Source organism: Colletotrichum navitas, assembly GCF_030913465.1.
Source record: "Colletotrichum navitas strain CBS 125086 chromosome Unknown LY79scaffold_68, whole genome shotgun sequence".
In the NCBI taxonomy this organism is placed as follows: Eukaryota; Fungi; Ascomycota; class Sordariomycetes; order Glomerellales; family Glomerellaceae; genus Colletotrichum; species Colletotrichum navitas.
This window is the reverse complement of record NW_026850614.1, coordinates 151,270-178,026: the sequence shown is the minus strand read 5'-3', so window position 1 is coordinate 178,026 and position 26,757 is coordinate 151,270. Positions and strand designations below refer to the sequence as shown.

The following is a 26,757-nucleotide window of genomic DNA, read 5'->3' as shown; positions in this document are numbered from 1 at the left end:
GCTTATTAAAGGTTTTATATTTAAGATATATAGTGTAGACTTAGTTAGGTTTATATTATTTTTAGGTAGTTATAATTAGATACTAGTAAAAGATTTTAAAAGTTTAAAAATATTCTTATTAATTAAGGTAAAGTTAATTATAGGCAGTTCTTAGAGAATAATTAAATTAAGAGAATAAAAAAAGTAAAAGTGCTATTTATAGAGTAACTTTACTATAAAATAGTTAAGGCTATCTTTTTTAGGACACTTTAATACTATCTTATACTAAATAGTATATATTATAGGTGTATAAGTCTATATATAAGTGTACATAAGCTATATAGATTTTATCTTTATATAGATAGGGCTTATAAATACTATATAGATAAATTACTATCTATAAAGTAATATTGCTGCTATCTGTACACTAGTGGTGGCCCTAGTACTAATCAGCAACCTAATTAGGCAAGTTCTGACTTTTGGACCAGTGCGCCCTGCAGGCTGCCGTAAACAGGTGCTAGCGTCCTGGTCTGTGAAGCAACGGACGAGCGGAAAATGGGGCGATTTCCCCCACTACCCATTAAGAGAAACGCCGAGTTTATTCCTTGTGGCGCAAAGGGACAAGGTTGGCTCGATCACTCCACCAAGAGATCCAGTTCCTTCACGATTGCCCCTCACTTCGCGCTTCATGCTTGGCCTCGGGCGACGCGACCCTCTGGACGATTCTCTATAAGACTGCAAGGCCGCTGCTCTTGCTAAGTCTCTTTTGTGGAAACCGGTGCACCGTTTTCTGCAACTTATCAAAATACGACCACGATGGCAGACAAGACATATAACGTTGGAATCATCGGATACGGGTGAGTTGAGTCCAACACCACGGGCGTGGTGAATAGCCAACCCTTGTACTGAATCAGCCCTCTTGCATGTTTCTGGGATTGCCTCGCCGTGGCGGAGTCATCAGCCAATTTCGTATGCTGACAATTCATTACAGCCTGTCCGCAAAGGTCTTCCACATTCCTTTCATCAGTCTCACTCCTCAGCTCAAGCTGCACAGTATTGTGCAGCGGAACCCCACGGCTTCGTCATCCGCACCGAATGACTACCCGGAGCTGAAGCACCACACCGCCCTGGAGCCCATGCTCCAGGACCCCGAAGTCTCCATCGTAAACATCCTCACGCCACCCAACACCCACTTCCGCTTCGCCAAGCAGGCCCTCCAGGCCGGGAAGCACGTCCTGGTCGAGAAGCCCTTCGTGCCCACCGTCGCCGAGGCCGAAGAGCTCATCCGGGTCGCCAAGGAGAATGGGCGCCTCATCTGCGTTTACCAGAACCGCCGCTGGGACAGCGACTTCCTCACGGTCAAGAAGATGATCGGCGACGGCGTCTTCGGCCGCGTCTACGAGTTCGACACCCACTTCGACCGCTACCGCCCTGAGCGCCCTGCGACGTGGAAGGGCGAGCTGGGCATGGCCGAGGGCGGCGGCGCGCTCTACGACCTGGGTTCCCACCTCATTGACCAAGCCTACCATCTCTTCGGCATGCCCGAGGCTGTCTACGGAAAGCTCATCAGCCAGCGCGGCGGCAAGTTCGACTCCGAGGACCCTGACAGCGTGAACGCGCAGCTGTCGTACAAGGACGGCCTCATCGTCAGCGTGCGCATCGGCGTCATGAGCGTCGAGGCCCATCAACCGCGCTTCTGGGTGCGCGGCACCAAGGCGTCGTTCCACAAGACGGGGCTCGACCCGCAGGAGGAGCACCTCAAAGCCGGCAGAAAGCCCAAGGAGCCCGGCTTCGGTATCGAAGACCCCATCAACGGCGGCACGTTGCTGCTCGCCAAGGAGGGCGGCAAGGTCGAGGAGCGCACGAAGCTGATGGCTGAGCCCAAGACATACCTCCAGCTATTCGAGGCGTTCGCCAAGGCGGTCGAGACAGGGAGGGACGAGGACGTTCCCGTGCCGGCGGGCGAGGCGCGGGACGTGCTGCGCATCATCGAGGCTGTCAGAGAGAGCGCCAAGACTGGAAGCGAAGTGCGTCTTTCTTGAGGATGTGGGAAGAAAGAGGAATGATAATAGAAAAAGCAATTTGCAGCCTCATGGCTAAAACCTACACCTCCTGTGGTGTAGGGAGCTGGCGCCCTGCGGCGGCTTGGGCTTAGCGTGCCGAGTCGACGGGCATGGCCAGACCTAACGGAAGTAAGAATCTTGATTTCGGCAGAGTTATTGAAGGGGATTAGCTCCTCCTCTAAGTACTTAGGGGTCGCATTCGGTAGAATATCGCTAATGATCAACATATCGATCCCCTCGTGGTGTGTCTTGTTGTCTGTCATAGCTAGCTAGTCTTTGTAGCGGGAGAAAGGAAAAGACTTGGAAGCGTCCGCAAACAGGGTAGAACCTCCGCCAATCTCCACCATGGGCAATGCCCAGACCATGACCAAGAAGAATGCAAGGGAAAGGTTCAGCTATCGAGGAATCTGATTCCGTCTACACGTACACTTTATCCGGATTGGCGGTGCCATCGATGTCTTAGAAGACGGATAGATCTGGCTAGACCACAGTGCCTCCTTTCATTCCTTGTTCACCGTCCGAACGTTAGTGGAATGAGGCTAATGGTATAATTTGTTTTGCCAGAAACTTCCCGTCTCCAGGCTCATGATGCGTCACGACTAGAATCACTGTGTATATAGAGGAGGGTGTCACCACTGAGTTCATTCATTTCTGACCAGATCTCTACCACGATTACACCCTGCACCACTACGAGTCATTCTGAGCACTTGTCAAGCCCCTCAAAACATCAAGATGCGTTTCGCCAATTCTTTCATCATTTTGCCATTCGTGGCCAGTGCCCTCGCTGACGATTTTATAGTCGTCCTAGAACCTGTGAGCTACCCATCCCCTTTCTCTCCGATCTAGGGCCTGTGCTAACTACTTGGATCCGTAGGACGCCAACATTGGAGACTTCGTTGAGAAGATCGATAATATCGAGGATGGTGATGTCAATGTCAAGGTTGTTGACACGTACCCACCCTTCAACATGGTGGCTGTCGAGACCGACGACCTTGGCGCCGCGATGCTGAGGGATCTCGAAGGGGTTGTGTACCTCGAAACGGCGCAGCCCTACACAATCGATCTCCCAGAGGATACCCCCAAGCCTACACCCGTATCCGTCACGGAGCCTATATCTGAGCCTACCATAGAGCCTGAACCTGAGTCTACTACGGAGCCTGATTCTGAGCCTACCACGGAGTCTGAGCCTGAGCCTATTCTTGAGTCACAATCTGACCTCATTCCTGAGCCCACTCTCGAGCCTAGCTCAGGACCCGTTCCGGAATCTACCTCTGAGCCCATCCCGGAACCTAGCCCGGCGTCCAGCTTTGCCTTGAGCTCCGACGACATCCCAGAACCCAGCCCTATACCTGGCCTCACGGACAGTTCTGATTACGTCCTAGAGTCCGGCCTAACGTCCAGCTTTGAGTCTAGCTTTGAGCCTACGTCAGAACAAAGCCCTGAGCCAAGCCCTGAGCCAAGCCCCCAGTTTCCCACGGTTGACGACCGCTTCCCCATTCCGGAAAGGTACTAGGCCAATTTTGACTCTTCTGAAAATAGCGGTCTTTCACGAATCTACGGCTCATATACACAGGAATTTCTAATTCGAAAATCAAGGTCTGGAGTTGTGTGTCAGAGGGTCATCAATGCTTGTATTAGTTGCACATTCAATATATCTGAAATTTGAGCTACGCTTAACCAAAGACTCCCCTCGTTTCTTTATCTTTCGTTTTTTTATATAATTGCCCGCTTGCTTTTTCTTTTATTGGTCCAAATAGTTGCGGGTTTTCCGGTATAGCTTGCATGTGGCAACACTTTCACTCTCAGATGAACGTCCCCTCCATATGCGTGCAGCGCTACCCGACCTGCCTCTATGCATCATGAGATGTTCATTTTAGGCAGAGCCTTATTGAGGGCGTCCTGCCTACTGTCTGTGTTTATGGCACCTGCAAGCGAAGACGCTTGCGGAGCGCGCCTCTGGCTTTGTGTGATACAAAGATACAAAAGCGAACGTGACCACTGGCCAGATCGCCGGCTAGTATAAATCTACTAACAACAAAGCCACGGGGCGTCCCAGGACGCCATTTACAACTGCAACGGACCATATAACGCAGAGAATCATGATTAGTCAAATTCTTGCAATAAATGTGTAACAAGATCGTGTTCTATACCAGAAACAGTTTGCAGGAGGCTTGGGTTGTTCAACGGGGATCATAGGGTTGGATTTTGACTTCAGTCAGCGAGTTTCACCGATTGTCTAGAGTTGATGCCTACTGCAAAATTCCAGCAGCGTTTAAGCTCTTCCTGGGTGATAAGCTGGGTTGCAGAAGCAAATGTATCATGGGAGATTCAATATGTCGCAATCGTGTCAAGACCTTGCTCCAAATAAGACCGAGGTGGTTAGGTAAAGTTGTATTTCAAGCAATATGTTTGTATCTGTGTTGTTAGCCCCCATTGTAAGATAGATTGGCCTTGATGAGATACACGGTTGCTTATATGGTTCAATCAAATACATCCCCGTCAATTAACTTCACGACCGTGCGTACCCCCGATGGCTTGATTGCTTCTCAAGCCAGCATGGCTGCTATAATTCATGAACCCTCTGCTGCAGCATTAAGTTACCAAATGCCTCTTCGTCTTCTGAAGAATCGGCGTGGAGAAGTCGACCGAAGCGATGCCACAAGTTCGAGATAACCACAAAGGCGCCCATGCCCCTGATTGGACCAACACCCTTATCGTTGGTGTGCTCGAGCAGTTATGTGGCACAGCGAAATGCATGCGCTGGCGAAGGCCACACAGAGATGCAGGATTGGCCACAGAACACATCTTAGTCACCAGTCAGATAAATGGCAGGGTCTGAAGCTGTGCCTGCGGGTGACAGGCTGCGTCAGCAACCACATTTTCAGTCGCCTTTCCACTCAGTTGTTGACATCAATACACGCCTGCAATTATGGAAATAGCAGGGCTGACCTTCGGGGTCGCGGGCCTGGCTGGTCTATTCAGCTCCTGCTTGGAAGCCGTCCAAAGGTTCGACTCGTATAAGAACTTCGGCCGTGATTCGCGCTCCTTGGCGACTCAGTTCGACGCCGACAAGCACCGCTTCGAACAGTGGGGTCGGGCCGTCGGCTTCGAGAACGGGAGGTTGTCAGACTCCCACCACCCCGCCCTCGACGATGCTCAGAAACTGACGGTGGTCCGCAAGCTGTTGGACAGTATCCAAGATTTCTGCAGCGACGCAGCAGATGCCTTGTACCAACAGTACACGCAACCAGACGACGGGCTCGCGAAAAGCGGTTCGATCTCTCCACGGCAGATCCAGCCTCGCTATGGCGCGCCGATGGCTTCCAGATGGCGGAAGGCGGCTTGGGCACTCACCGGGAAAACCAAACAGACGGGTCATGTCCAGACATTTGCAACCTTGGTGCAGTATCTTTATGATGTGGTACCTCCCGACGACAGATCGGATGCGCTATCAAAGCGATCCACGCAATCACAAGGTTCGAGCGAAGTCCTCTTCCGATCAAGGCTTGGCGTTCCAAGCTAACAATTCCAAGACAGCCTGACTGCCTTTCTCGACGATATTCGAGCCTTCATGGACAAATTAGAAGAGGAGATGCGAGGTAATGATGATCTGGTTCTGATTGCCCGTCAGCAAGTTAACGACTGCAGCTGAAATAAAACGGGACCTACGCGTATGGCTTGGGTGCCCATCCACGAATGATTTGTACGACGACTCTATCCACAAACGACTAGATGGAACGTGCGAATGGATACTAGAACGAGACGAGATTCGTGATTGGCTTTCGTCCAGTGCCTCAGCCATCGCCAGCAACGTTCTGTGGATCAACGGCCCGGCAGGGTTCGGTAAAACCGTTTTGTGTGCCAGAATGGTTGAGATTCTTTCAACAAATCTCCAAACCCCCGTCGCACACTTCTTCCTGTCGTCCAAGTATGAAGGCCGCGACGATCCATTTATGGCTCTCAGGTCGTGGGTTGCTGATGTGGCCTTTGGCGATCAGGCTGCCTTGGACGTTGTCTATAAAAGGCGTTTAGCTCAGCACGAACAGGTCGCCACGCGAGCGACCCTGGTACAACTCTTCCGCGAGGTTGTACAAACTGTTCCTTGTTGCACTTTTGTCTTGGACGGTCTGGACGAATGCACCTGGCTAGGGGAGAGCCGGGACGGTGCAAATTCCGTTGCCCACTTTCTCAGTGAGCTCCGGCAGGCGATTGCTGATACCACAGCTCGGATCATGGTAACTAGCCGTAACGAACCAGAGATTTGGCATGGGCTTTCGCAGTTCCCAGGCTTCAACGAGTATATCATATCACCTGAAGACGTCCATGCCGACAACATAGCCTATTCGAGGAGTATCGTCGACAATAAGCTCTCCAAGCAGGACGAGTCGACGAGGCTCAGCATCTCCCAGAGAATGGCCCTTCGATGTAACGGCCAGTTCCAGTGGCTGAAGATGCAAGAAGAATTCTTGAGGAGGGGCAGGAGCAGGAAACAGCTCGAAAGAGACATTGACGCAGCGCCCGCCGGTCTTGACCGCCTCTACGACCGGAACTGGGACAGAATTCAGAGCTTGCGACACGAGGACAGAACGAGGGCATTCTCTTTGCTTCGGTGGGCCGCATTCTCCGTACGGCCTCTGACTGTGTTCGAGATCACCGGAGCTGTTCTCGTTAACGAAGACTGCGACGATCTGCCACTTGACGAGTTTCCGGACTCTGTTGACGACGATTACGTTGACAGTGAGATCTTGGGTTTGTGCGGATCTTTGATCGAAGTACAGGGCAGTCAATCTCCCGCTGGATGGAGAAAAGTACACTTGACCCATTTTTCGGTCAAGGAATACCTGCTTTTCAAGATTCCGTCTCGCGGGACGGTCTTGATTGCCAACGAGAAATTGCGCGCGGTCAACGAATCCATCGAGAGTACTGCCCTCGCCAAGCTTTGTCTCCAATACATCAGGTTCCCGCGTGTCTGGGATAGTTCTCTTGCCGAGGAGAAAGATCAGATCAGGGTGTCGTTCCGATATTATGCTGCAAAGTGTTGGTTTTGGCATACCAACCTAAATGAGACCAAGGACAGCGCGTTAATCAATGCTATGTACGCCTTTTTCGACGGAAAAGATCAGACTTGGGATTTGTGGACACGGTGGTTTGATACCAATCTCGATTACTTGAGGCCAGAAGAGACAGAAACCATAATGCCGGCAAGCCCGTTATACTACGCTTCCCGACTTGGGCTAACAGGGGTACTAAAGCACCTTGTACAACACTGCAACCACGACCCAAATGAAAAGCCGAACTCGGGAAGATCTGTCCTCGCATACGAATGCAGGATGGGAAATATAGAGGTAGCGCAAATGCTGCTTGATGCGGGAGCAGACGTTAATGCCACAGGCTTCGGAGGACGAACGGCGCTCATGGCGGCATCCAGCCAGGGCCATCTCGACGTAGTAATGCTCGTCCTCGATAAAAAAGCAGACATCACAATTGCAGATAAATGGGGACAAACGCCACTCATATTAGCATCAGCCAGCGGTCATCTCGAGGTCGTTAAGCTCCTTCTCAACAATGGAGCAGATATATCGGATATTGATGACAGAGGATACACATCACTGGGTGCAGCATCAGCTAACAATCATTTCGAAGTTGTTGAGCTACTTCTCAAAAAGGGTGCAAGCGTTTCAACCGCAGGCATTGATGGATGGACGCCACTCTACCCAGCAGTTTATCATGGTCATGTTCCAGTCATTAAACTGCTTCTGGGTCACGGAGCAGACGTTACAGTTGCAAGAAGTAATGCCTGGACGCCACTGCACTTAGCATCCGATGAGGGACACCTTGAAGTTGCTAAGCTACTTTTGGCTCACGGAGCAGACTTGGAAGCTACAAATCAACAGGCTTGGACACCGTTACACGTTTCTTCGATGAACGGTCACTTCGAGCTGGCTGATCTCTTCCTCGGAAGATGTCCAGGCCACATCGAAATCAAAGATCAACTTGGCCGCACGCCTCTTTTCCTTGCGGCCATGCGAGGACGCACCGAAACTGTGCGACTGTTACTCTCTCGAAAGGCACTGGCAAACGCCCAGGACTTCTACAACGCAACCCCGCTCATTGCTGCGTCAAGACACGGCCACGAAAATGTAGTGGAGCTGCTTCTCCAGGCTGAAAATGTCGACCTTGGACACAAGGATGATTTTGGTTTGACTGCATTGTCTTGGGCTAGGAAGAGCGGAAATACGCGCACACTCCAGCTTCTGCTCGAGAGCTCTGACTGGGAAGAGGGTCAAATTAATAGTGAGGACGAAGTAACGAGAAAAGAGGCGGTTTCATTTCATGAAGACAGGCGTTGGTGCGACGTTTGTACGGTTTACATCCCGGTTGGCAAAGCGTATCGATGCGAAGTGTGTTCTGAAAGGAACGGTTTTGACATCTGTCTGGAGTGTTATGCTGCTGGTCTCAAGTGTCTGGATGGTTCTCATGACTGGTCTCTACAGGACGTGGATTAGGAATGCCCCTTAGTGTCAGGTCGACAGGCGCCAACTCAATGTCAAGTAGTAATGTTACAGAAAGCGGTTCAATCTTACGTTAACGAAAGATTACATATCTATTGGTTTAAATTATTTCCATACAACTGGTGCGCTGAGAGATAGTTATAGGTCATAGGGAAAAAAACAGATTGAGATATTAGGATGACATCTTTGCCAAGCTTGCTCGGCTTGGTATGATGTCATCTGGTTGATTTGAACATTCAAACATATCATGATATAACTTCTCAATGAGTGCTCGAATTCCATAATGTATACGTCTCAATCTCCTGTCCGTTTGTCATTGAATCTGTCTGTGCTATCATGAGGCTCTTTTTTATTCTGTCAATGACCTCGGCAGCAAGTTCGCTCGGTTTTCTGGAACCCAATTATACTTCCCCCGCGGGCGTCGAGATCTATAACCCTTCCACACTTTTCACGCCAACTGGGCCATGGAGCCTGATGTCGAAGGCTGGCAATACCCTCTATGTTGCCGGTACGGTTCAGTTGTGTATCCCACACCCTCGCAAGAACCACTGACAAATGAGGCGTGATAGGTATGCGAGGGATCTACTCTTCCAACGATACGCTTGCTCCGGTCGGGATTGAGCGAATTCGCCAGGCCTATGCCAACATGATCCAACTCGCCGAGCTGGCCGGCACTGATCGTTTCTCGGCGGTCCGTCTAGTTGTCTACACCACGGACATGTATCGGTACAGGCCGCTGTGCAACCAGGCACAGACGGAGTTTTGGGGTGAAGATCCCAATAGACACCCTCCCCGGTCAATCATTGAAGTGCAGAGGTTGAATGACGACGACATCGTTGAAGTGGAAGGAACTTTCCTGGTCCCTTCGACTCAAGGTACCTGAGGGCATTCAATTGTTAGATGAGTAAAGGGTGGGAATGACATGTCTGTTGGTGCGACGAAAGGTGTTCGCACGGGAAGGCTTTAGGACCGAGGTAAGCAGATGATTCATGTATTATTTACAAGACCGCCTAGTCAATTTCAAGTCTATGTTCGCGGCCATGGAAGTAGACGTTGACGGGCAGTATATAGAGTTCCGGGCCGCCGGCTACTACCCGGCCGCCGGCCCCACAGCCAACCCTCACGCTTTGGCTATTTTTGGCTATCCGCGAGGGAAAAGTTTGGCCGAGCGGAGGATTGAGTACACCCATAGCCCCAGACATTCGCCATTGACGGAGTGGGCTGCTGGCTGGCTTGTGTCAATGATATCAGCATTATTGTGCAGAAGTAACCCCACAGTCCCCGGAGATGTTGAAGAAGGGCGTGTCTGCGAAGGATAGCTCACGATTCGGTACTGACTGAGCGCAAATTGATACGTGCGGTGCCTGCATGTGTGCATGAGAAAGCCGGTTTGATAGGTTTGGTGCGGGTAGTTGTTGAATTGAGTTGATCTCATGTATGCTTTGCTTTAAGTCGGGAGATCGGACCAATGTAAAGGCATGAGCGTGCATGGACAGAAGAAGAGCAAATTGGTCGCTGAATAAGATCAACTGGAGTTTTCTGTGGTTATGTCAACCAATTCACATGTGAAGATTGTTGCAAGCAATGCTTAATGGGTGGGAGTTTGTATCACTGAGTCTCCTTGATTGAGTCTCTGTCCACCTTGGCCACGGCCACCAGCCACACCCACCAACCACATCCACCGACAGGAGAGGCAGGAACGGCGCATAAGTGGAGACGGAACGCAGAAAGGACGGACTTCGGCTGCTCAATGTTCCGCTCAATGGCGTCAGGTCACGCCGCAATCGCATGCATCATGGTCTGTGCTTCTTTTCCCCACCATATGGAACCCTTCCTGCCATGGTCTGACAGGGCCCCACATCGGCCAGGCTGCACCGAAGACGGAGGCAGGCACAGCTGGATTGGGCGAGTGCACGCTGTGCAGTGAGTGAGTACGTACCGGTACACCGCAGATTCCATTTAGATCTACACTACTTACGTACTGTACGAAGTACATGTACAATGTACGCTACTACGCACTAACTGCCTGTAGACTGACCCTCTTTCCCGAAGATGCCGGTATATGCAAGTGGCATGTACGTACCTACCTAGGTACCTGACGATGGTCAGCTCACCTGGTGTCTGTAAGCATCCATACAAACATTCCACAGAATGACTCCTCGACGTGCCTGTATATGAGTGAGACGGGATAATGTTCAGCTCCCAACTTCTGGTTCCAAAGCCGCGCTCGGCCGGTGCGCATTCAGACTCAGACTCGAGCCAAACCAAACGAGACCACACACACACCAGACCACACCAGCCCGGCAAATCGGACTGAGCCCATGACGACACCTTCTCCGCGTGGATCAATACCTTTGACTGTAATCTGCCACATACATACCTCCTACCTGGTGGTTTGCTGGCCTTGCTAGGTAAAGTACCTCCTTAGTTACCCATCCATTCATCCATCCATGCATCCATCCCGCCATCCGTTTCTTTGGCTCCGCCTGTTACACGACAAACCATGCCTGCTAACTGTTGCGGCAGTATCCTTTTTACCTTGTTTTCTCCCCAATAACGCCTCTAGCCCGCCATGACATGGCATCCACAGCTCCCGCTCCCAACCAGGCGCTGACCCGACGGAAGAAAGTACCTACTACTACCCATACCCGCCCGAGCACGAACACGAAGATTCTCTCCTAGGTGCCTACAAATACACACCCCGCTCTAATTATCTACAGTAGCTCTTATCGGCCGTCTTCCCCCCTCGTTCCGACCCCGCCGGACCAGGCATCACCCCGGCTTCCCACCGCCCAGCTGCTCGTCTCACATGCCGCATTCGCACGCGACACCACGACCAGACCTCTTAACCCGCAACGGCCCTCCTCTCCATCAAACACCTCGACTGCGCCTCGACGAAGCTCCTTCGAACCTCACCCTCTCGTCTCTATCGCCCCGCTCTCTCCTCCGCATCCGATGAACGATCCTCTTCCTCGAACCCCGTTCCCGAACGGCACACTGAACCGACGGGCACATACCGCCATCATGGCGACAGACGTCCACGGGAAGACCGACCCGGACTCGGTCCCAGCCCCCGTTGCCAAGGTCGGTCTGGTCAGGAAACCGACCAACCCTCACCCAGCCGGCCGGCCCAAGCACAGCGTCGCCATGCAGCTGTTCCGCGGCCTGACCTTTGGTCTTTACTTCGCTGCCTGCTGCCTTGCGTACGTTCTCCTGTCCTCTCTCTCTCGTCCCTCAGTGGCCCTGCCCGACGCTATGCGACACCTCCCCGCTAACCCTTGTCGCACGCGCGCGCGCACACACACAGCATCATCACGACACAGATACTCGGCAGCCCGCTGTACTTCTTCAGCCGCGAAATCTTCTATGCCTACATGGCCCTGACGAAGCAGTCCTTCGGCCTGACCATCACGGCCATGACGCACATGTGGAGCAACACCACGATACGGATAAGCGGCGACAAGTCCATGGACGGCCAGATCAAGAAGACCCCCGACGGCCGCGTCCAGTTCAACTTTCCCGAGCGCCTCGTCCTGATCGCCAACCACCAGGTAACGATCATCTTTTTTTTTTTTTTCGTTCCTACAAGAGAACCTCGGAATGAGACGAAAAGTACTGACCTTCTCCCGCCGCAGATATACACCGACTGGCTGTACCTCTGGTGGGTGGCCTACGCAAACGCCCCGAGCATGCACGGCCACATCTACATCATCCTCAAGGAGTCGCTCAAGTACATCCCCGGCGTCGGCATCGGCATGATGTTCTACGGCTTCATCTTCATGTCGCGCAAGATGGCCACCGACCAGCCCCGACTGGCGCATCGCATCAACAAGCTCAAGACGCGCCACGCCGGCCCCGGCGGCCGCGAGTACCTCGACCCCATGTGGCTCCTGCTTTTCCCCGAGGGTACCAACCTCTCCACCAACGGCCGCCGCAAGTCGGCCGCCTGGGCCGACAAGATGGGCCTCCGCGACCCGGAACACGTCCTCCTCCCGCGCAGCACCGGCACCTTCTTCTGCCTAAACGAGCTCAAGGACTCGCTCGAGTACATTTACGACTGCACAGTCGCCTACGAAGGCATCCCGTAAGCTTACCCCAGGCCCTCTTTCGCGCCTCCCATGGGCCGCCCACGACACACAGCTAACCCCTCCATCCAGCCGTGGCAAGTTCGGCGACGAGTACTTCACCCTCACCAGCACCTACTTCCAGGGCCGCCCCCCGCGGTCCGTCAACTTCCACTGGCGCCGTTTCCGCCTCGCCGACATGCCCCTCGACGACGCAAAGGCCTTTGACGCCTGGCTGCGTGAGCGGTGGTACGAGAAGGACGCCATCATGGAGACGTACGTGTCCACCGGCCGCTTCCCCGCGAGCGCCGACATCGAGGGCGGACACATCGAGACCGAGGTCCGCCTCAGGAGCTGGTTCGAGCTGACGCAGATCTTTGTCGTCGTCGGTACCGCCGGCATCATCTGGCGCATGGTGCTCAACGCCATTGCGAGCTTCGCCTCGGTTTTGTGAAGAAAGGCAGACGGCTCATGAAGACTCGTAAGAGGGGAGCGGTACATGATTTGGCGCCCGGGGGTGGCCGTCGACGGTTGGGTGCGGGTACATATCTCGGTACATTGGTTTTCCTGGCGGAAATCTGGCTCGGTTGGTTAGCGAGCGATCTTGTTACATGTAATCTTGGGTCTGCTTTTCGGCGGTGGTGTGGGCGGTCGGTGTCTTGGGTGTTTGGATAGGTTTCTCATCTCTTAACAACACAGACTACAGAGGGCGCTTCCCATCGCACATGCAATATAGACCTCGCAGCACTTCTGATGAGAGTTGTTTCATTCTTCCCGCAGAGTTTCTCATGACCGTTGGTAGTGGCTTTCATCCTCTGCCAGGTTCGCGGTCTGCATGCGCTCGGCACGCGCCCCAGACCCGACGGTCTGGACGATTCAGCAATGAGACAGACAGGATGGGCCATTACAGGTATGATGTACGGCTTGCGGCCTGCTCCGGCAGCATTACTCCCCACCGAATTGCCAGCACTGGATGGATAAGCGCGTTGGTGGAGTTGGGAGCTGCGGCAAGGAAACGGCGTAAAATTTCAAGCGCCAATCAGGAACACCTTGGACATAGGAGCAGCTCATGGAAAGAAGCCAAGTTCAAAGCCCCGCACGCGAGGAGGGGCACAAAATTCATATCCGCCTACAGATGTCGTATTCTTTGGCCCTTCAACGCCCTCATAAACCTTGCGATATCCTCATTGTCTGGCTGAAAAGATGTGTCTCCAATTAACAGATGTTTACGTCGACTGTGGCTGCGTCTGTAAGAACCAGTTTCAACTATGTTCTCTCCCCGATACAGAGAGCCATACTATTGAGGAACAAACGGTACTGCTAGGAGGAAACTGTGAGAAACACCGGGAACCGAGCGACATCCAATTCAGTCTCTTCCATCGGGGCAGTGACCTTGAAGAGTACGACGAGTCATCATGAAGTGAAAGGATACAGCCGGCCAACCTAGGGAGCTTGGAGCACGTCCTCCCGGCCACCAGGGTGCTCCAGGCGTCGGATCAGAGGGACAAGCTCTTTGCCCTCACGGGGACCTGCGACATGGTATCCTACCTGACGATCGACTCCGCGGTGCCACAAGAAAAATCGTGCAACGCAAGCATTTACTCGGTTTCGTGCACGACCTAGCCATACAACACGGCCACTGCCCCGCCAGCGGAGCGGGGATCCCCTTCAGCTAGGACACGATTCTAGGCTCTCCCGGAATAGGAGATCTCGAGTCCAGCGCGAGGTGCTACGAGCAGCTCAGAGACTCCGTTCCCTAGGCACTAGACAAGTACCGAACCGCGTTCGCCAGAGAATACAACGCCAGCGCGGGGAAGATCTCGAGCGTCTTTGCGACATGGGACAACATTTTTGACCGGAGCAACTACGCTATACGACCGGGCGACATGGTTGCGGTGCTCCACGGCTCCGACCTGCCCGCGATCCTGCGAAGAGACGGGCCGTGTTACAAATCCATTGGTGGCGCCTATGTCAGGCGCATCATGCATGGTGAAGCGATGAGTGACGTTGGTATTAATTCGAGATCCGAAAGAATTTTGTTGATATAATGGATGACCTCTTACGATAGCAGTGGAATTCTCGATATTTCCGAGAGAGATAAACAGGGGCCATCATATTTCTCATAGTGTTCTTCGAGTGGGATGTTGATATATATTATAGTATGGCGAAGCTTGTACACGGCGGACCCTCAGTCTTGATATTTTGCATAGCGCATCTTGCCTCACGTTCATTCTCGCATAGCTTAGATATTGGAACATATAAGTCTGTTGATTACACAACTGTTGTTTGCCAACGGTCCAGAGATTTCTCTACCTTGGACAAGTTCGTCGTCTTCCCGCTTCCTGGAGGCGACGACAGGGCCTTTCACAGTGTTCATCCTGAGGACCCCCCACAGGGGCAAGCTTAAATCATGTCAGTGACCAGACTATGCTCATACTCCTCAGAATGGATCGGATCCGAAATTGGTATGGGAGATGGCAAGCACCACAAGAGTGCTTGTACGTTCGAACTCCGTTGCAATGGAGCAGAGTGACGTCTCCTACGGTGATAAGGACAGCTCGACGATAGCCCAACATCAAGAGATCTGGATTTGATCTGGGAGAAATCTCGTCATACTGGTTTCCATCTGCCACCATGAACCGGCCCGCTCCCTGTTCCCACACGCTTGGCGAGCCCCTGGTAAGGCCCGATCGGGTTGCATGCCACAGAGATGGCCCTACACTACAGCTGAATGTTCTAGATGCCCGAGCCTGGCGAAAGAACAAAAGGCTGGTGGTTTGTGGCCCTTGGGGCGATGGGCATCTCGATGCTGTCGAGGTGGGAGGCGTGCAGCGGGGTGGGTGATGTAATTCGCATCTCATCCCGTGGCGGGCGATAACCGTGAGGGCGATAATGTGGAGAGCTGAAGTCATGCCGCAGTCTGTGCTGGGGGAGTATTGTCTCCGGCAGAGGTTGATGTAAGACGAGGGCGACATGATGTCATGCGACGAGCTGGTGTTTAAAGAGACGGCTTCGAACCTCGATGTGAGGGGGAATAGAACAGGACAATACAATTAATTCAATCACAACAATTGGATACTAAACGACTTGCCATCACCTACCCGGTCTCTTTGATACCCCTACCGAACATCAGCAACCAATTTCATCAACACAATCAACATGTCTACTATTAGTGCCCAGGACAAGAAGCCCCCCAGCGCTGGCACCAAGGTACGCTTTTTGAAAGAACTGCAGGCCTCTGCATGCAGGCCTAGAAAAAATGTTGCCAACAATGGGTTACTAACAAGGGCCAGGTTGACCTCGGCGCCGCTGCTCCCACCCGCCCCGAAGCCCCGGGCCCCGTGCCCCCCGACTCCCTCGCAGCCGAGTCTGCCAGCCACGGCGGCGAGTTCGCCAAGAACAGGGGCGTCGACCCCAACACGTTGTCTTCCAGCGGCAGCGGCAACGACAACTCTTCTTCCAGAACCGGCACCGGTGCCGCTCCCGGGTCCGGCGCCCCATCGAAGGCCGAGCCGGCGCCGACGTACGTGCTCAACCAGTACATCCGCGACCCCAAGGGGCCGCACGGCAAGAACATCCACGAGGGCATCGACGACGAGGGCGTCAGGGACGGCGTGCAGGAGGCGTTCCGCGCCGAGCCCGGCAGCGAAAACGACCCGGCGCGCGTGGCGGAGCGGGAGCTGCTGAAGAGCAAGGCCAGGACCGGGCGCTACGCCGGGCCCAGGGAGACGGAGATCAGCGGCCCGGTGGTGTACGAGAGGCTGGACAGCGATGTTCAGGCGTAAAGAGGTGTCGTGGGCGAGAAGGGGGAAATGTGTGACGACCTTGTATGAATAGCATCAGAATACCCGACAGGGGTGATATGGAATGAGAAAAAAAAGCTTGGTTCCTGACTTTGAGAGTGCCATTGGGACTACCAATGTGAATGATGTGTATCGAACCGTGAGCGATTCTCATCTGGGATATGCTGCGCTGTCGGCTCTCCATAGCACCTTTCTCATGCGGTGTAGCAGAATGTCGGGATGTGGATGTGCATCTCACAGAGCAAGATGATGATGCTCTTGAATAATCACCGTCGCAGCCTTATGCAAGAGGAAATCCTTTCAATTAGTGAAACAGATAGAATGTACGCTTGATAGACTAATCCATGTGAAATGTCTACAACAAGAACGGGCGCTTGGTCTAGGGGTATGATTTTCGCTTCGCATACCGGGTCAATCCGGAAGCCAATTGTGAAAGGTCGTGGGTTCAATTCCCACAGTGTCCATCTTTTGCTGCTTGAACCATCCTTTTTTATGCATCGTATGCTTGAACTTGTCGTGAGATATTAAGGATGGTGGTGGTTGAGTGAGTGAATGAGTGAGAGGATGTGAGGTGGTGGTGACTGAGGAAGTGCGGTAAACGGAAAGTAAGACAGAAGATATCGATATCCACTTTTGGAAAGAGCAACTAGAAGAAACCCCTCAGTTAACAACCACCAACCATTCAATGCACTGCAGCAATACGGATAGACAAACAGCCACCTCCAAGATGCATGTCAACAACACTAGTTACGCTGACAGCGTCGAATACGGATTCGATCGGATGCCGTCGCTGGGTGGAGCGAGCCCCCTTTTGAGAAATACGGTTGCCTAATTTCTCACACACACCCTCTCTCTCTCTCTCTGCCAAGTCATCGCACGATGGCCCCGGTGAGATGGCTTTGTTCTGGAGAAGGGCTGTTTCTCCCATCAAACAAGAAGGGGCTGGATTAACAAGGGCCGGGCCGAGTCTTTAATTCGACTACAATCACTGTCTTGTGTTGTTCTGCAACGACTTGCTGTCGGTCTCGCGTGTCCTGTCCAGAGAGCGACGCCGACAGGACAAGAGGGCGGAACACTACCACCATCATCATCACCCATGCCGCCCGCCTCAAGCTCACGGCGATGACAATGAGCGCGCCCAAGTCATACCAGCTCGAGTCCCTCGCATCGGACCCGGACGGCGCCAAGCCCACCTCGCCGGTCGTCCCGATCGACCCGGCCGACGTGCGGTGGTTGAATAGCGGTGGCCGGCGCTGCGAGGCGTGCAAGATCGTCGCGCGCCTCGTTTCGATGCTGCTGTGCGCCGTCGTTCTCATCATCTCCATGGCCTGGTGGGCCCGCCCGGAACTGGACCAGTACGGTGTCTGGATGTGGCTGGGTCTTCCGGGGGTGAGTCGGTCCTCTTCCTGCTCTTTGTTCCGGGTCCTCCGTGTGGCTATCTAGATGTCTACTACCTACGTCGAACTCGAGTGGGATCCTTCACGCTTACTTACACATCATCGCTCGCCGCAGGCCTTGCCCCCGTTCATGTGGGACCTGGGCGAGTTCCTCTCCTTGTGCGCCCGCCGCGGCCGCGGCATCACGCCCAAAGCCCACATCGGCGTCGAGCTGGTCCTGTTCCTCTTGACTTACATGGCCGGCGTGTGGCTGGCCGTCCAGCTGAGGTTGCAGGAAACCGGCCCGGTCGGCGAAATGCGCGGCACGCCCCTCTCATACGCCATCGCCCAATCCGTCTTGATGCTCTTCACCGCGTGAGTGTCGTCGCCTCCCTATACCACCTCTACACCTGCGCCGCTGATGCCCTGTCACTAGGACTATCCACCTGGCCCTGTTCATCCGTGCCTGCATCGAGCGCGGCCGCGAGATCCGCCAGCGCAGGCCGCGCGTCATGTACATCCCCGAGACGGGGCAGACGGTGTACGTCGTCGCCAAGCCGTTCCCCGAACAGCCGCCGCCGCCGTCGCCGCCGCAGCAGCAGCAGCAACCAGCCCGCGCCCCGTCGTTGCCTCAGTCGCTCGACGGCCTCGTCGGCGGCAGCCCGCTGCGCAACGCTTTTCAGCAACCGCAGGAGCTGCTGCAGCTCGAGATTCCGCCGCTGCCACCGCCGCCACCGCCGTCGTCGCCGATGATCAAGAGAAACCCGGTCTCTTGGGTGCCGCGCAATGCGCCAGCAGCCGACCGCGACCGGTTACTCCGGCCGAGCTTGCGGCCGCCGCCGGAGGACTACGTGCCGTCGGGGGAGGAGCTCGAGAGGCGGAAGAGAGGCGACGCGCAGCCGCAGCTGGTGATGCCGGGGGACGTGGACATCAAGTTCGCGACGAGCGTGTCGGGCATGACGCCGGCGGACGCGGGGGTGCGCGAGGGCAAGTATCGCATGGACGTCCCCGCGCACATGTCGGCGACGTCGGCGGGGGAGCCATCCGGCAGCGGCGGGGGGAGGACCCGGTCGTTGTGATCGCTTGGTTCCCCTATCTGCATACTAGTCAGCATTATAAGTTGTCACGATAGCCTCATGCATTTCCACCTTCTGTAACAGCCCTGTCAGGTGCTGTGGCACGTGGTACTTCCCTATATATAGGACCTCACTTTCGTTACTTAATCTTACATAGAAATAAGCCTTTTAGACCTAAATCCTCATATGCCCTGTTGTGTGCTCTAATAACTAGTGGCATAAGTTTTATTTCACAGGCCCACCACACATACACACATAAACTAGGGACATTCTGCGAAGATATTCGGGAGACACCGGAGAGCCTGGACGTATTGTTTACTTGCTTGTCTACGTTGCTCAAGCTATCAAAGGACTCGGGACATATGAGCCTACTAGCATAATCACGTTCTACAATCTCCTATTCTACTTCTACATCCACCTTATCTATCCTGTAAACAGAATGCCATTGACTAAGTTGCTGCTAACGTCCTGGCAAGATCCCATGAATATCTGCACCTATATATACAGATGGATAATAAATCTCTACTTATACATAGTGAACACCTCACGGGGTTATGGCGTGGCAAGCCACTAGAGGCCCTGTAAGAGCACCGCCCCACCCCCACTGCAACCTTGCGCTCGCCGTAGGTGGTAGTTAAGATAAACCATAAGCAGCTCATCGAGCATCGAACCTGGGTGTGTAAGACGGCCTCACTCAGAATAAACACAAATGCCGATAAAGCCCCGTCAGCTCCTCGAGAGACTTCAATTCGTCAATGGCGATTTGATCCTGACTGCGCGATCCCCTCACTCACCTCTCGTGGGCTCCGAACACCCCCAATCTGCACGACGATAAGATACTCCCGACGATGTAGGCCTTCGCCGCCTCCTCCGACGACAATGGACGCCATACCCATCTACCACGACGTAGCGGCCGTGCCGTCCAGCATCGGCCACCACCGCGGCGACTTCCTCACCGCCGTCCCCTCCAACCGGTCCATGTACCGCTACACCCTCCTCCTCCGCGCCACCTCCCTCCTCGTCGCCTCCATCATCCTCGGCCTGGTCGCCTTCGCCCAGCCGCCCGACGGCGCCACCGACGACTTCCTCGCCGCCAGCATCCTGTCCTTCGGCACCCCGACCGCCGTCTTCGCATGGGTCTGGAGCGTCGTCGACGTCGCCGCGCTGCTCGGGCGCGACCGCGGCTTCCGCTAGACCGCCGGCGGCCACGGATCGCCGCGACGCAGCACGCGCTTCAGCTGGGGCCGCCCCAACTCCCACGTCGCCGCCCACCTGCTCATCTGGGCGCCCACGTTGGCCTTCATCGGCGTGCTCCTCAGCGCCTGGCGGACCTACGCGCGGTTCCCCGTCCGGGCCCTGTATCGCATGAACCTGACCGCTGCCTTGATCTTCTTTATGTTTGTCCTCGTGTGAGTCCCCCCCCCCCCTCTTTCGCCCATCGACTATCCGCCACGGAAGAGAAGAGAAGAAAAAGAAAAAGAAAAAAAAAACGTACAACCCCCTGGCTAACATGACGCTCTCGGAACAGGACGGTCCACTTCTCGCTCTTCGTCCTCGCCTGCGTCGAGGTCGACAAGAACAGGCGGCAGTACTCGGACGTCGTGTACCTCCCGCGCGGGGACCTGCGCGAGACCGTGCCGGTGCCGCCGACGACCCCGTGGGAGCTCTTCTCGCCGAGGCAGCTGGTGCTCTCGTACTTTGCGAACCACTACGTCCGCTTCGTGACCGGGGCCGACGGGACCGTCACAGTGGCCCGGGACTACAGCAGTCGCCAGGCGAGGTTCTGAGTGTTTTGATTTTATTTTTATTTTTATAGGACGTCTTAATGCGCAACGAGGCAAATATACTATGAACGATGGTGACCAGAGGGGCCGTGTCGTGTGCATTATACACCATGCCGACTCACCAAGCCCGATATCTCATGGGACGGGATACAGGAAGTACATGAGGCTCTCACAGCATATCCAGCAGCATTGGCTCGATAGAGGTCAGGCACTAAAGAGCATACCGCAGTGCGACACATCGCAGACTAGGCGGCACCATTAGGATAGACGATGGAGGGAGAGCATGGGAAGAACTGGACAGCATGGACCGCCAACCCGAGGCCATTCTAGCCGGCACAATTATAAAGAACATCAACACGGCCGAGATGCAGAAACGCCGTCGTCAACGGATCCGAACTATCGGCAACGATGGTCAGCCACCCAGGCTTGAATTGCCGGTTGAGTTTGTGTTGCTTTTTGATAGTATGGCGTGGTTGTCGGTTCATCGCCCAAGTGACCGAGCGCTGTTTCTTTCCTTGTGTTGAATTATGACGATATCCTCATTACACTGGCGTCGCATCCCAACTTCCAACCCCGACTGCTTGCAGACACCAACCGTGTCAGGTGGATTGACACGTGATACGTGACGTCAAGCCCCGCGTCCCCGTTTTGCTGCGCTGCACGGTGGCGTAAGAGAAGCCACTCAGAGCGGGCCATTACACAGTTGGCAGGGTCTAATTAGATAACGATAAGTGTACGTACAGTGTAAAGCACATGCGGGAGGGGGTCAAGGCAATGATGACTCGAGGCTCTCACTGAATCCTTTGAGCCAACCAACTCCAAGTGAAATTTCACATGATCGGTAGTCTCGAAGCTAAAGAATATAGATAATAGTAGAAAAAGGTATAAAAATAAAAAAAAGAAGGCCTCGCCGTCCAATCTCGTGCCTCGCATCGCCATACGTGTTGCAAGAAGGCGGGGGACGGAGGTGAGAGGTGGAGGAGACGGCGGTACGTATCGGCCACCAGCCCACCATACGACCGGTACCTTATCGCCTGCGCTACCTACACGTGCAAAGTACCTACGCGTGCAGAGTACCTAGCGTAGTTACTGTAGGTACTCCGTACACGCACTGTACCCTATCGGTTATCAGCTTTTTCGAAAATTTGAGTCGTTGCCCCACTACCAACTGTTCCGCAGTGCAGCAGGCAATGCCCAACGCAACGCAACGTACCTACCTTGGTGGGTGTGCCCAGTTGCCCCTCCCCAGGCTGTGTTTATGTGAACTGTGTTTCGCACCGCCGCTCTTTGTCCTGCTAGAAGAACAGTGAATTTTTTTTTCCCTTTCCACCTTTTCACCTGCACGCCTCATCCTTTTCCCCCTCCTTCTCTCTCTCCCTCTCTCTCTCTCTCTCTCTAAAAGTCGACCTCATCGACGACTTGACGCTCGCGTGACACTGTATCTGTCGTCGACGCATCCAACAGATTAAACGGGTTTCTTCGTCCAAAACCTATTTCTCTCCTTTTGTTCTTTGGTCTTTTTGGGCGACCACAGGTTCCCCGCCATCGCTTAAAAAAAGCACAAGTAACCCCGCCATCACCAAAAAAATACCAAAGCATCGTCATCATGGTTTCCTCATCCAAGGAGAAGAGACTCGCCAAGAAGGCCGCCGATGGCAAGCTCGACAAGAAGAAGGCCTCCAAGAACGCCAGCACCACCGCCTCCTCTGTCAACGGCGACGATGGCCCCGCCACCAGCGCCGATAAGATGGACGAGGTGAGCCGCCTCGCCGCCCAGATGGACCAGCACGGTATCTCCGACCGTGTCACCACCGGTGTCCTGGCCTCCACTCAGGCCAGCAAGGACGTCAAGATCACCAGTGCCAGCTTGGTCTTCCACGGCCGCGTCCTCTTCACCGACACCACCCTCGAGCTCTCGTACGGTCGCCGCTACGGTCTCCTCGGCGAGAACGGTTGCGGAAAGTCCACCCTCCTCAAGGCCATCGACGCCCGCGAGTTCCCCATCCCCGAGCACATCGACATCTACCTGCTGAACGAGGGTGCTCCTCCCACCGAGCTCGGTGCCCTTGAGTGGGTCGTTACCGAGGCTGAGCGTGAGATGGAACGTCTCGACAAGTTGGCCGAGAAGATCCTCGAGGAGGACGGCCCTGAGAGCCCTGTCCTGATGGACCTTTACGAGGTATGTTTGCCCTCTCCCCCCTTTGACCCGGCACTTGTCACAGCGTCTAACGGCCTCGCAGCACATGGAGAAGATGGACCCCTCAACCTTTGCTACCCGCGCCTCCCTCATCCTGACTGGTCTGGGTTTCAACAAGGTGACCATCAACAAGAAGACCAAGGACATGTCCGGTGGATGGAGAATGCGTGTCGCCCTTGCCAAGGCCCTGTTCGTCAGACCCTCGCTGCTGCTGCTTGACGACCCCACTGCCCATTTGGATCTCGAGGCCTGCGTGTGGCTGGAAGAGTACCTGAAGAAGTGGGACCGTACCCTCGTCCTCGTCTCCCACTCCATGGACTTCCTCAACGGCGTGTGCACCAACATGATCGACATGCGCATGAAGCAGCTCCTCTACTACGGAGGCAACTACGACATCTACAACAGGACCCGCTCCGAGCAGGAGACCAACCAGATGAAGGCGTACCAGAAGCAGCAGGACGAGATTGTCCACATCAAGAAGTTCATCGCCAGCGCCGGTACATACGCCAACTTGGTCAGACAGGCAAAGTCTCGCCAGAAGATTCTCGACAAGATGGAGGCCGACGGCTTCATCCAGCCCGTCATCCCCGACAAGGTCTTCACCTTCCGTTTCGCCGACGTCGAGAAGCTCCCCCCTCCCGTCCTGTCCTTCGACAACGTCACCTTCTCCTACTCTGGCGACCCCAAGGACGACCTGTACCGCAACATCGACCTTGGTTTCGACATGGACTCCCGTACCGCCCTCGTCGGCCCCAACGGTGTCGGCAAGTCCACCCTGCTGCGTCTGATGACGGGCAAGCTCTCCCCCACCGACGGTTCCGTCACCCGCCACACCCACTTGAAGCTCGGCCTGTACTCCCAGCACAGCGCTGAGCAGCTCGACCTGACCAAGTCGGCTCTCGACTTCGTCCGTGAGAAGTACGCCGAGAAGTCCCAGGACTACCAGTACTGGCGCCAGCAGCTCGGCCGCTACGGTCTGACCGGTGAGGCCCAGACCTCCCTTATCGGCACCCTGTCCGACGGACAAAAGTCCCGTATCGTCTTCGCCCTGCTCGCCATCGAGAGCCCCAACATGCTCTTGCTCGACGAGCCCACCAACGGTTTGGATATCCCCACCATCGACTCCCTTGCCGACGCCATCAACGCCTTCAGCGGTGGTGTCATTGTCGTCTCCCACGACTTCAGGTAAGAATCCCTCACCCCCTCCTCGGACCACCGTGGTTTGACCTCGAAACTAACACCCCACTCTCTAGACTTTTGGACAAGATTGCCAAGCAGATTCTGGTGTGCGAAAACAAGACGATCAGAGCCTGGGACGGCACGATCGGAGAGTACAAGAACTACCTCCGCAAGAAGATGATCACGGCCGGTGCTGTCTAAGGAGAAGACAGCCACTCTCACTTGGTTTCGGATGCATCCTCCTTCAGCGTATGTTGTTTCAAATTTGTTTTTTTTTTCTCGGGAAGGGAAAACAAAAAAGCAACACCAGGACACAAAAAGTGTTGTTCATGACTTGAATGAAGAAACAAAAAAAAGTGCCGCCATGGCCCGTCATTAATCCAGGCCGGGTTGGCTGCTGCGGGAAACGAGAATCTCCCTCGAAGGAGGAAGCAAGCACAAAACTGGGAAGAAAGAATGAGCAGCAATGGGACGGCATCATGGAGGGACATTTTTGTTTTCCGGCATCCATCAGGGGGGGGAGACAGAGGCTGCTGAAACGGCATGGGATAGACAGATATCTGCAGCTTGCGACCTTTTTTTTTTGTTTTTTGTCCTTCCCTTTTTTTCCCCCTTTCACCTCTCCCTCCCTCCCCCCTCTCTCTCTCCCCCCCACACCCATCGTCTTTTTATGTAGATGACGAAGGACAATAGAGGCCACGAGCCATTGATTCGAGCAACCCCCACGTGGTCCCCTTGTTTCCCCCTCTCTCGTGAGGTTACTTTCTGTACGATGTCATGGCTAGGTTGTGTTCATCAAAACAAACTTTGCTACCTGCCGCCGTCAAACCGTAAAATCCGATGACATGATAGAGAACGCCGGCGGGTATATGGACCGACGAGATGGTCGCAGTGGGCAATGAATGAATGACGCAATTGAAAAAGCCAGTATTACGAGGTGTCTCGGCTGGATGAGGGAACGCCTTGTAACTAACTGTACCTACCTGGGAAGCTGTGTACATACATCCAGGCAGGGAAGGGGAAGAAGAAGGAGAAGAGGGAAGAAAAAGCTTGTAAGGCAATATCTGTATCTTCCTGCTGCGTAGGGGGGGGGGGGGGGGTGGGGACGAGAACTTCACGTGATGAGTCGAGGACGGGGCAGCATGTCGAGAGGGTTTTGTGTGAGAGGCAGCAGGTACGAAGGTACTGTGGCTTCTGGAACAGGGATGCGGGAGAGGGGAGCGAGACGCGGGCTTTTGGCGTTGCGGAGTGGGTGGCCGCCAATCACGTGTCTGGGGAAGGGGCGGACGAGTGGGGACAGGGGTCTTTTGGCTTACGTAGGGAGGTATTATAGGTAGGGAAAGGACGAGATGCTCTTCTCCGTGTTCCTCTGGTCCTCGGCGTTGCGTCTCGAGGGTTCATGATGTTAGGGATGGCGATGAGTTGGGCGCGATGTGGTTGTGATGGGAGTCATGGTTGATGCTCAGAGAGCGAGCGAGAGACAGAGACACTGTGTGTGTGTGTGTGTGTGTGTGTAAGGGAGAGAGAGTGAGAGCTGGTTGGGGCGGCACTAAAAATTACTGTCAGGGCCGGTGTGATATGCCGGATCCCCTGTGCCCTGCGTTTCCATTTTTGGCGTAGGACGCCAGACCCGATCATCCGGCTCATGGTTTCGAGTGCATTTTCACATATCCGTGCCATATTCCGTAGCGAACAGTCGCAGTTGGACGACGCATCGCAGGCGACAGAAATGCGAGGACGGGAGATTGGGACGAGAGTGCAAACCCGGAAGAGTGAGAGTTGGGGTGGTCGGTTGGCCTTGGTTTGTTTTTGGGGAGAGAGAGAGATGGAGAGAGACAGGGAGAGAGATGGGAGAGAGATGGGAGGGAAAAGCTGACGCTGCAGCAGGTTTCGGAGGCTGGGGTCGGGGGGAAACCCACCCTGAGCCAGCACATCATCGCGCACAGGTGTTGGTGGTTGTGTTCATGAGCTGCTTCCACCATCGCCATCCGTCCTTGCCGCGTCCCCAGCAAAGCGCCTGATCGTCACAGGCTGCTTTTGTCCTTGGCAGGGTGGCCGCATTCTGGGGGCAATGGTGTGGAGTTTTCTGTTTGGCTGTTACATTTTCTTCTTCTTTTCTGTTGGATTTGATCCTTTTTTTTTTTTTTTTTCTTCTTCTTTTCCTAACACGTACTTTTTTTATTTTATTTTATAGATGCTGTATCGAGGTGGTTTGCTGCTCGGGGGAATGAATCGGTGGTCGGATTGAGGGCATTCCCAGCTCTGGTTGCTGGGACAAGCTGCCCTGGCTACGTACAGTTTGAGAGCCGTTGGACCGCGTAGGGCTTGGGATCGATTGAGGACTCGCGGCGCTCAGACTGTCTCTAATTGGACCGATGGGGCCACCCGTACGTTGCAGCTATTGAGTATCGTATGCATTGTGTGTGTGTGTGTGAGTGAGTGTGTGTGCATTGCATTCTCGCGGGCCCGTGATCTTGTGCCGCTGCCAAGTCCACACTCGTCCGTCACGCACGTCCGTTTCTCTGGACGATGAGCGATGGTCGTCGTGTTTTTTTCTTTTCTTTCTCTTTTTCCTCCAGAGCGTTGGACGTAGCTGGGAGAAGGCGTGTGACGAGGGGAAGGCGGCTGAAATGCCTCACTGACAAGGCAAGGTAGACGCGTGTACCGGGAGGGTGGAAGCAGGGCGACGAGGTACCTGCAGGGGACTCCTCCGTCTGGACTGAA

General features: G+C 54.3%; 9 protein-coding genes and 1 non-coding gene across 10 annotated transcripts; 9 read left to right on the top strand and 1 right to left on the bottom strand.

The window, feature by feature from the left end:
* Positions 1–795: 795 nt before the first annotated feature.
* Positions 796–2,021, top strand: LY79DRAFT_592967 (oxidoreductase family protein; the record flags this gene model as incomplete). The annotated part of the gene is made up of 2 exons (XM_060561494.1): positions 796–836; positions 971–2,021. 2 exons carry the CDS (start codon positions 796–798, stop codon positions 2,019–2,021), a joined length of 1,092 nt encoding a protein of 363 aa, XP_060410472.1.
* A 2,983-nt stretch (positions 2,022–5,004) lies between these two features.
* LY79DRAFT_479815 (prion-inhibition and propagation-domain-containing protein) lies at positions 5,005–7,042 on the top strand (the record flags this gene model as incomplete). The annotated part of the gene is made up of 3 exons (XM_060553259.1): positions 5,005–5,518; positions 5,576–5,641; positions 5,691–7,042. Coding segments are annotated over 3 exons (1,932 nt in total), but the record flags the coding sequence as incomplete, so codon positions are not given.
* Positions 7,043–8,914: 1,872 nt separating this feature from the next.
* LY79DRAFT_522869 (endoribonuclease L-PSP) lies at positions 8,915–9,437 on the top strand (the record flags this gene model as incomplete). Its single annotated transcript, XM_060555481.1, has 2 exons — positions 8,915–9,062; positions 9,124–9,437. 2 exons carry the CDS (start codon positions 8,915–8,917, stop codon positions 9,435–9,437), a joined length of 462 nt encoding a protein of 153 aa, XP_060410470.1.
* Positions 9,438–11,578: 2,141 nt separating this feature from the next.
* Positions 11,579–13,072, top strand: LY79DRAFT_522946 (acyltransferase; the record flags this gene model as incomplete). The annotated part of the gene is made up of 4 exons (XM_060555486.1): positions 11,579–11,757; positions 11,862–12,105; positions 12,190–12,638; positions 12,712–13,072. The coding sequence occupies 4 exons, from the start codon at positions 11,579–11,581 to the stop codon at positions 13,070–13,072; spliced, it is 1,233 nt and encodes a 410-aa protein (XP_060410469.1).
* A 1,834-nt stretch (positions 13,073–14,906) lies between these two features.
* Positions 14,907–15,499, bottom strand: LY79DRAFT_564583 (uncharacterized protein). The gene has a single exon (XM_060558672.1). The coding sequence runs from the start codon at positions 15,477–15,479 to the stop codon at positions 15,027–15,029; it is 453 nt and encodes a 150-aa protein (XP_060410468.1). The 5' UTR covers positions 15,480–15,499; the 3' UTR covers positions 14,907–15,026.
* Positions 15,500–15,646: 147 nt separating this feature from the next.
* On the top strand, positions 15,647–16,692 carry LY79DRAFT_564582 (uncharacterized protein). The gene is made up of 2 exons (XM_060558671.1): positions 15,647–15,828; positions 15,912–16,692. The coding sequence occupies exons 1-2, from the start codon at positions 15,778–15,780 to the stop codon at positions 16,401–16,403; spliced, it is 543 nt and encodes a 180-aa protein (XP_060410467.1). The 5' UTR covers positions 15,647–15,777; the 3' UTR covers positions 16,404–16,692.
* Positions 16,693–16,789: 97 nt separating this feature from the next.
* On the top strand, positions 16,790–16,885 carry LY79DRAFT_t211. Its single transcript has one exon. It is a non-coding gene; the product is annotated as a tRNA-Ala (tRNA).
* Positions 16,886–17,077: 192 nt separating this feature from the next.
* On the top strand, positions 17,078–19,024 carry LY79DRAFT_564578 (uncharacterized protein). The gene is made up of 3 exons (XM_060558670.1): positions 17,078–17,810; positions 17,934–18,172; positions 18,234–19,024. Exons 1-3 carry the CDS (start codon positions 17,544–17,546, stop codon positions 18,874–18,876), a joined length of 1,149 nt encoding a protein of 382 aa, XP_060410466.1. The 5' UTR covers positions 17,078–17,543; the 3' UTR covers positions 18,877–19,024.
* Positions 19,025–19,752: 728 nt separating this feature from the next.
* On the top strand, positions 19,753–20,660 carry LY79DRAFT_592961 (uncharacterized protein; the record flags this gene model as incomplete). The annotated part of the gene is made up of 3 exons (XM_060561493.1): positions 19,753–20,010; positions 20,068–20,282; positions 20,402–20,660. The coding sequence occupies 3 exons, from the start codon at positions 19,753–19,755 to the stop codon at positions 20,658–20,660; spliced, it is 732 nt and encodes a 243-aa protein (XP_060410465.1).
* Positions 20,661–22,263: 1,603 nt separating this feature from the next.
* Positions 22,264–24,234, top strand: LY79DRAFT_522872 (ABC transporter; the record flags this gene model as incomplete). The annotated part of the gene is made up of 3 exons (XM_060555482.1): positions 22,264–22,836; positions 22,898–24,039; positions 24,108–24,234. The coding sequence occupies 3 exons, from the start codon at positions 22,264–22,266 to the stop codon at positions 24,232–24,234; spliced, it is 1,842 nt and encodes a 613-aa protein (XP_060410464.1).
* Positions 24,235–26,757: the final 2,523 nt, after the last annotated feature.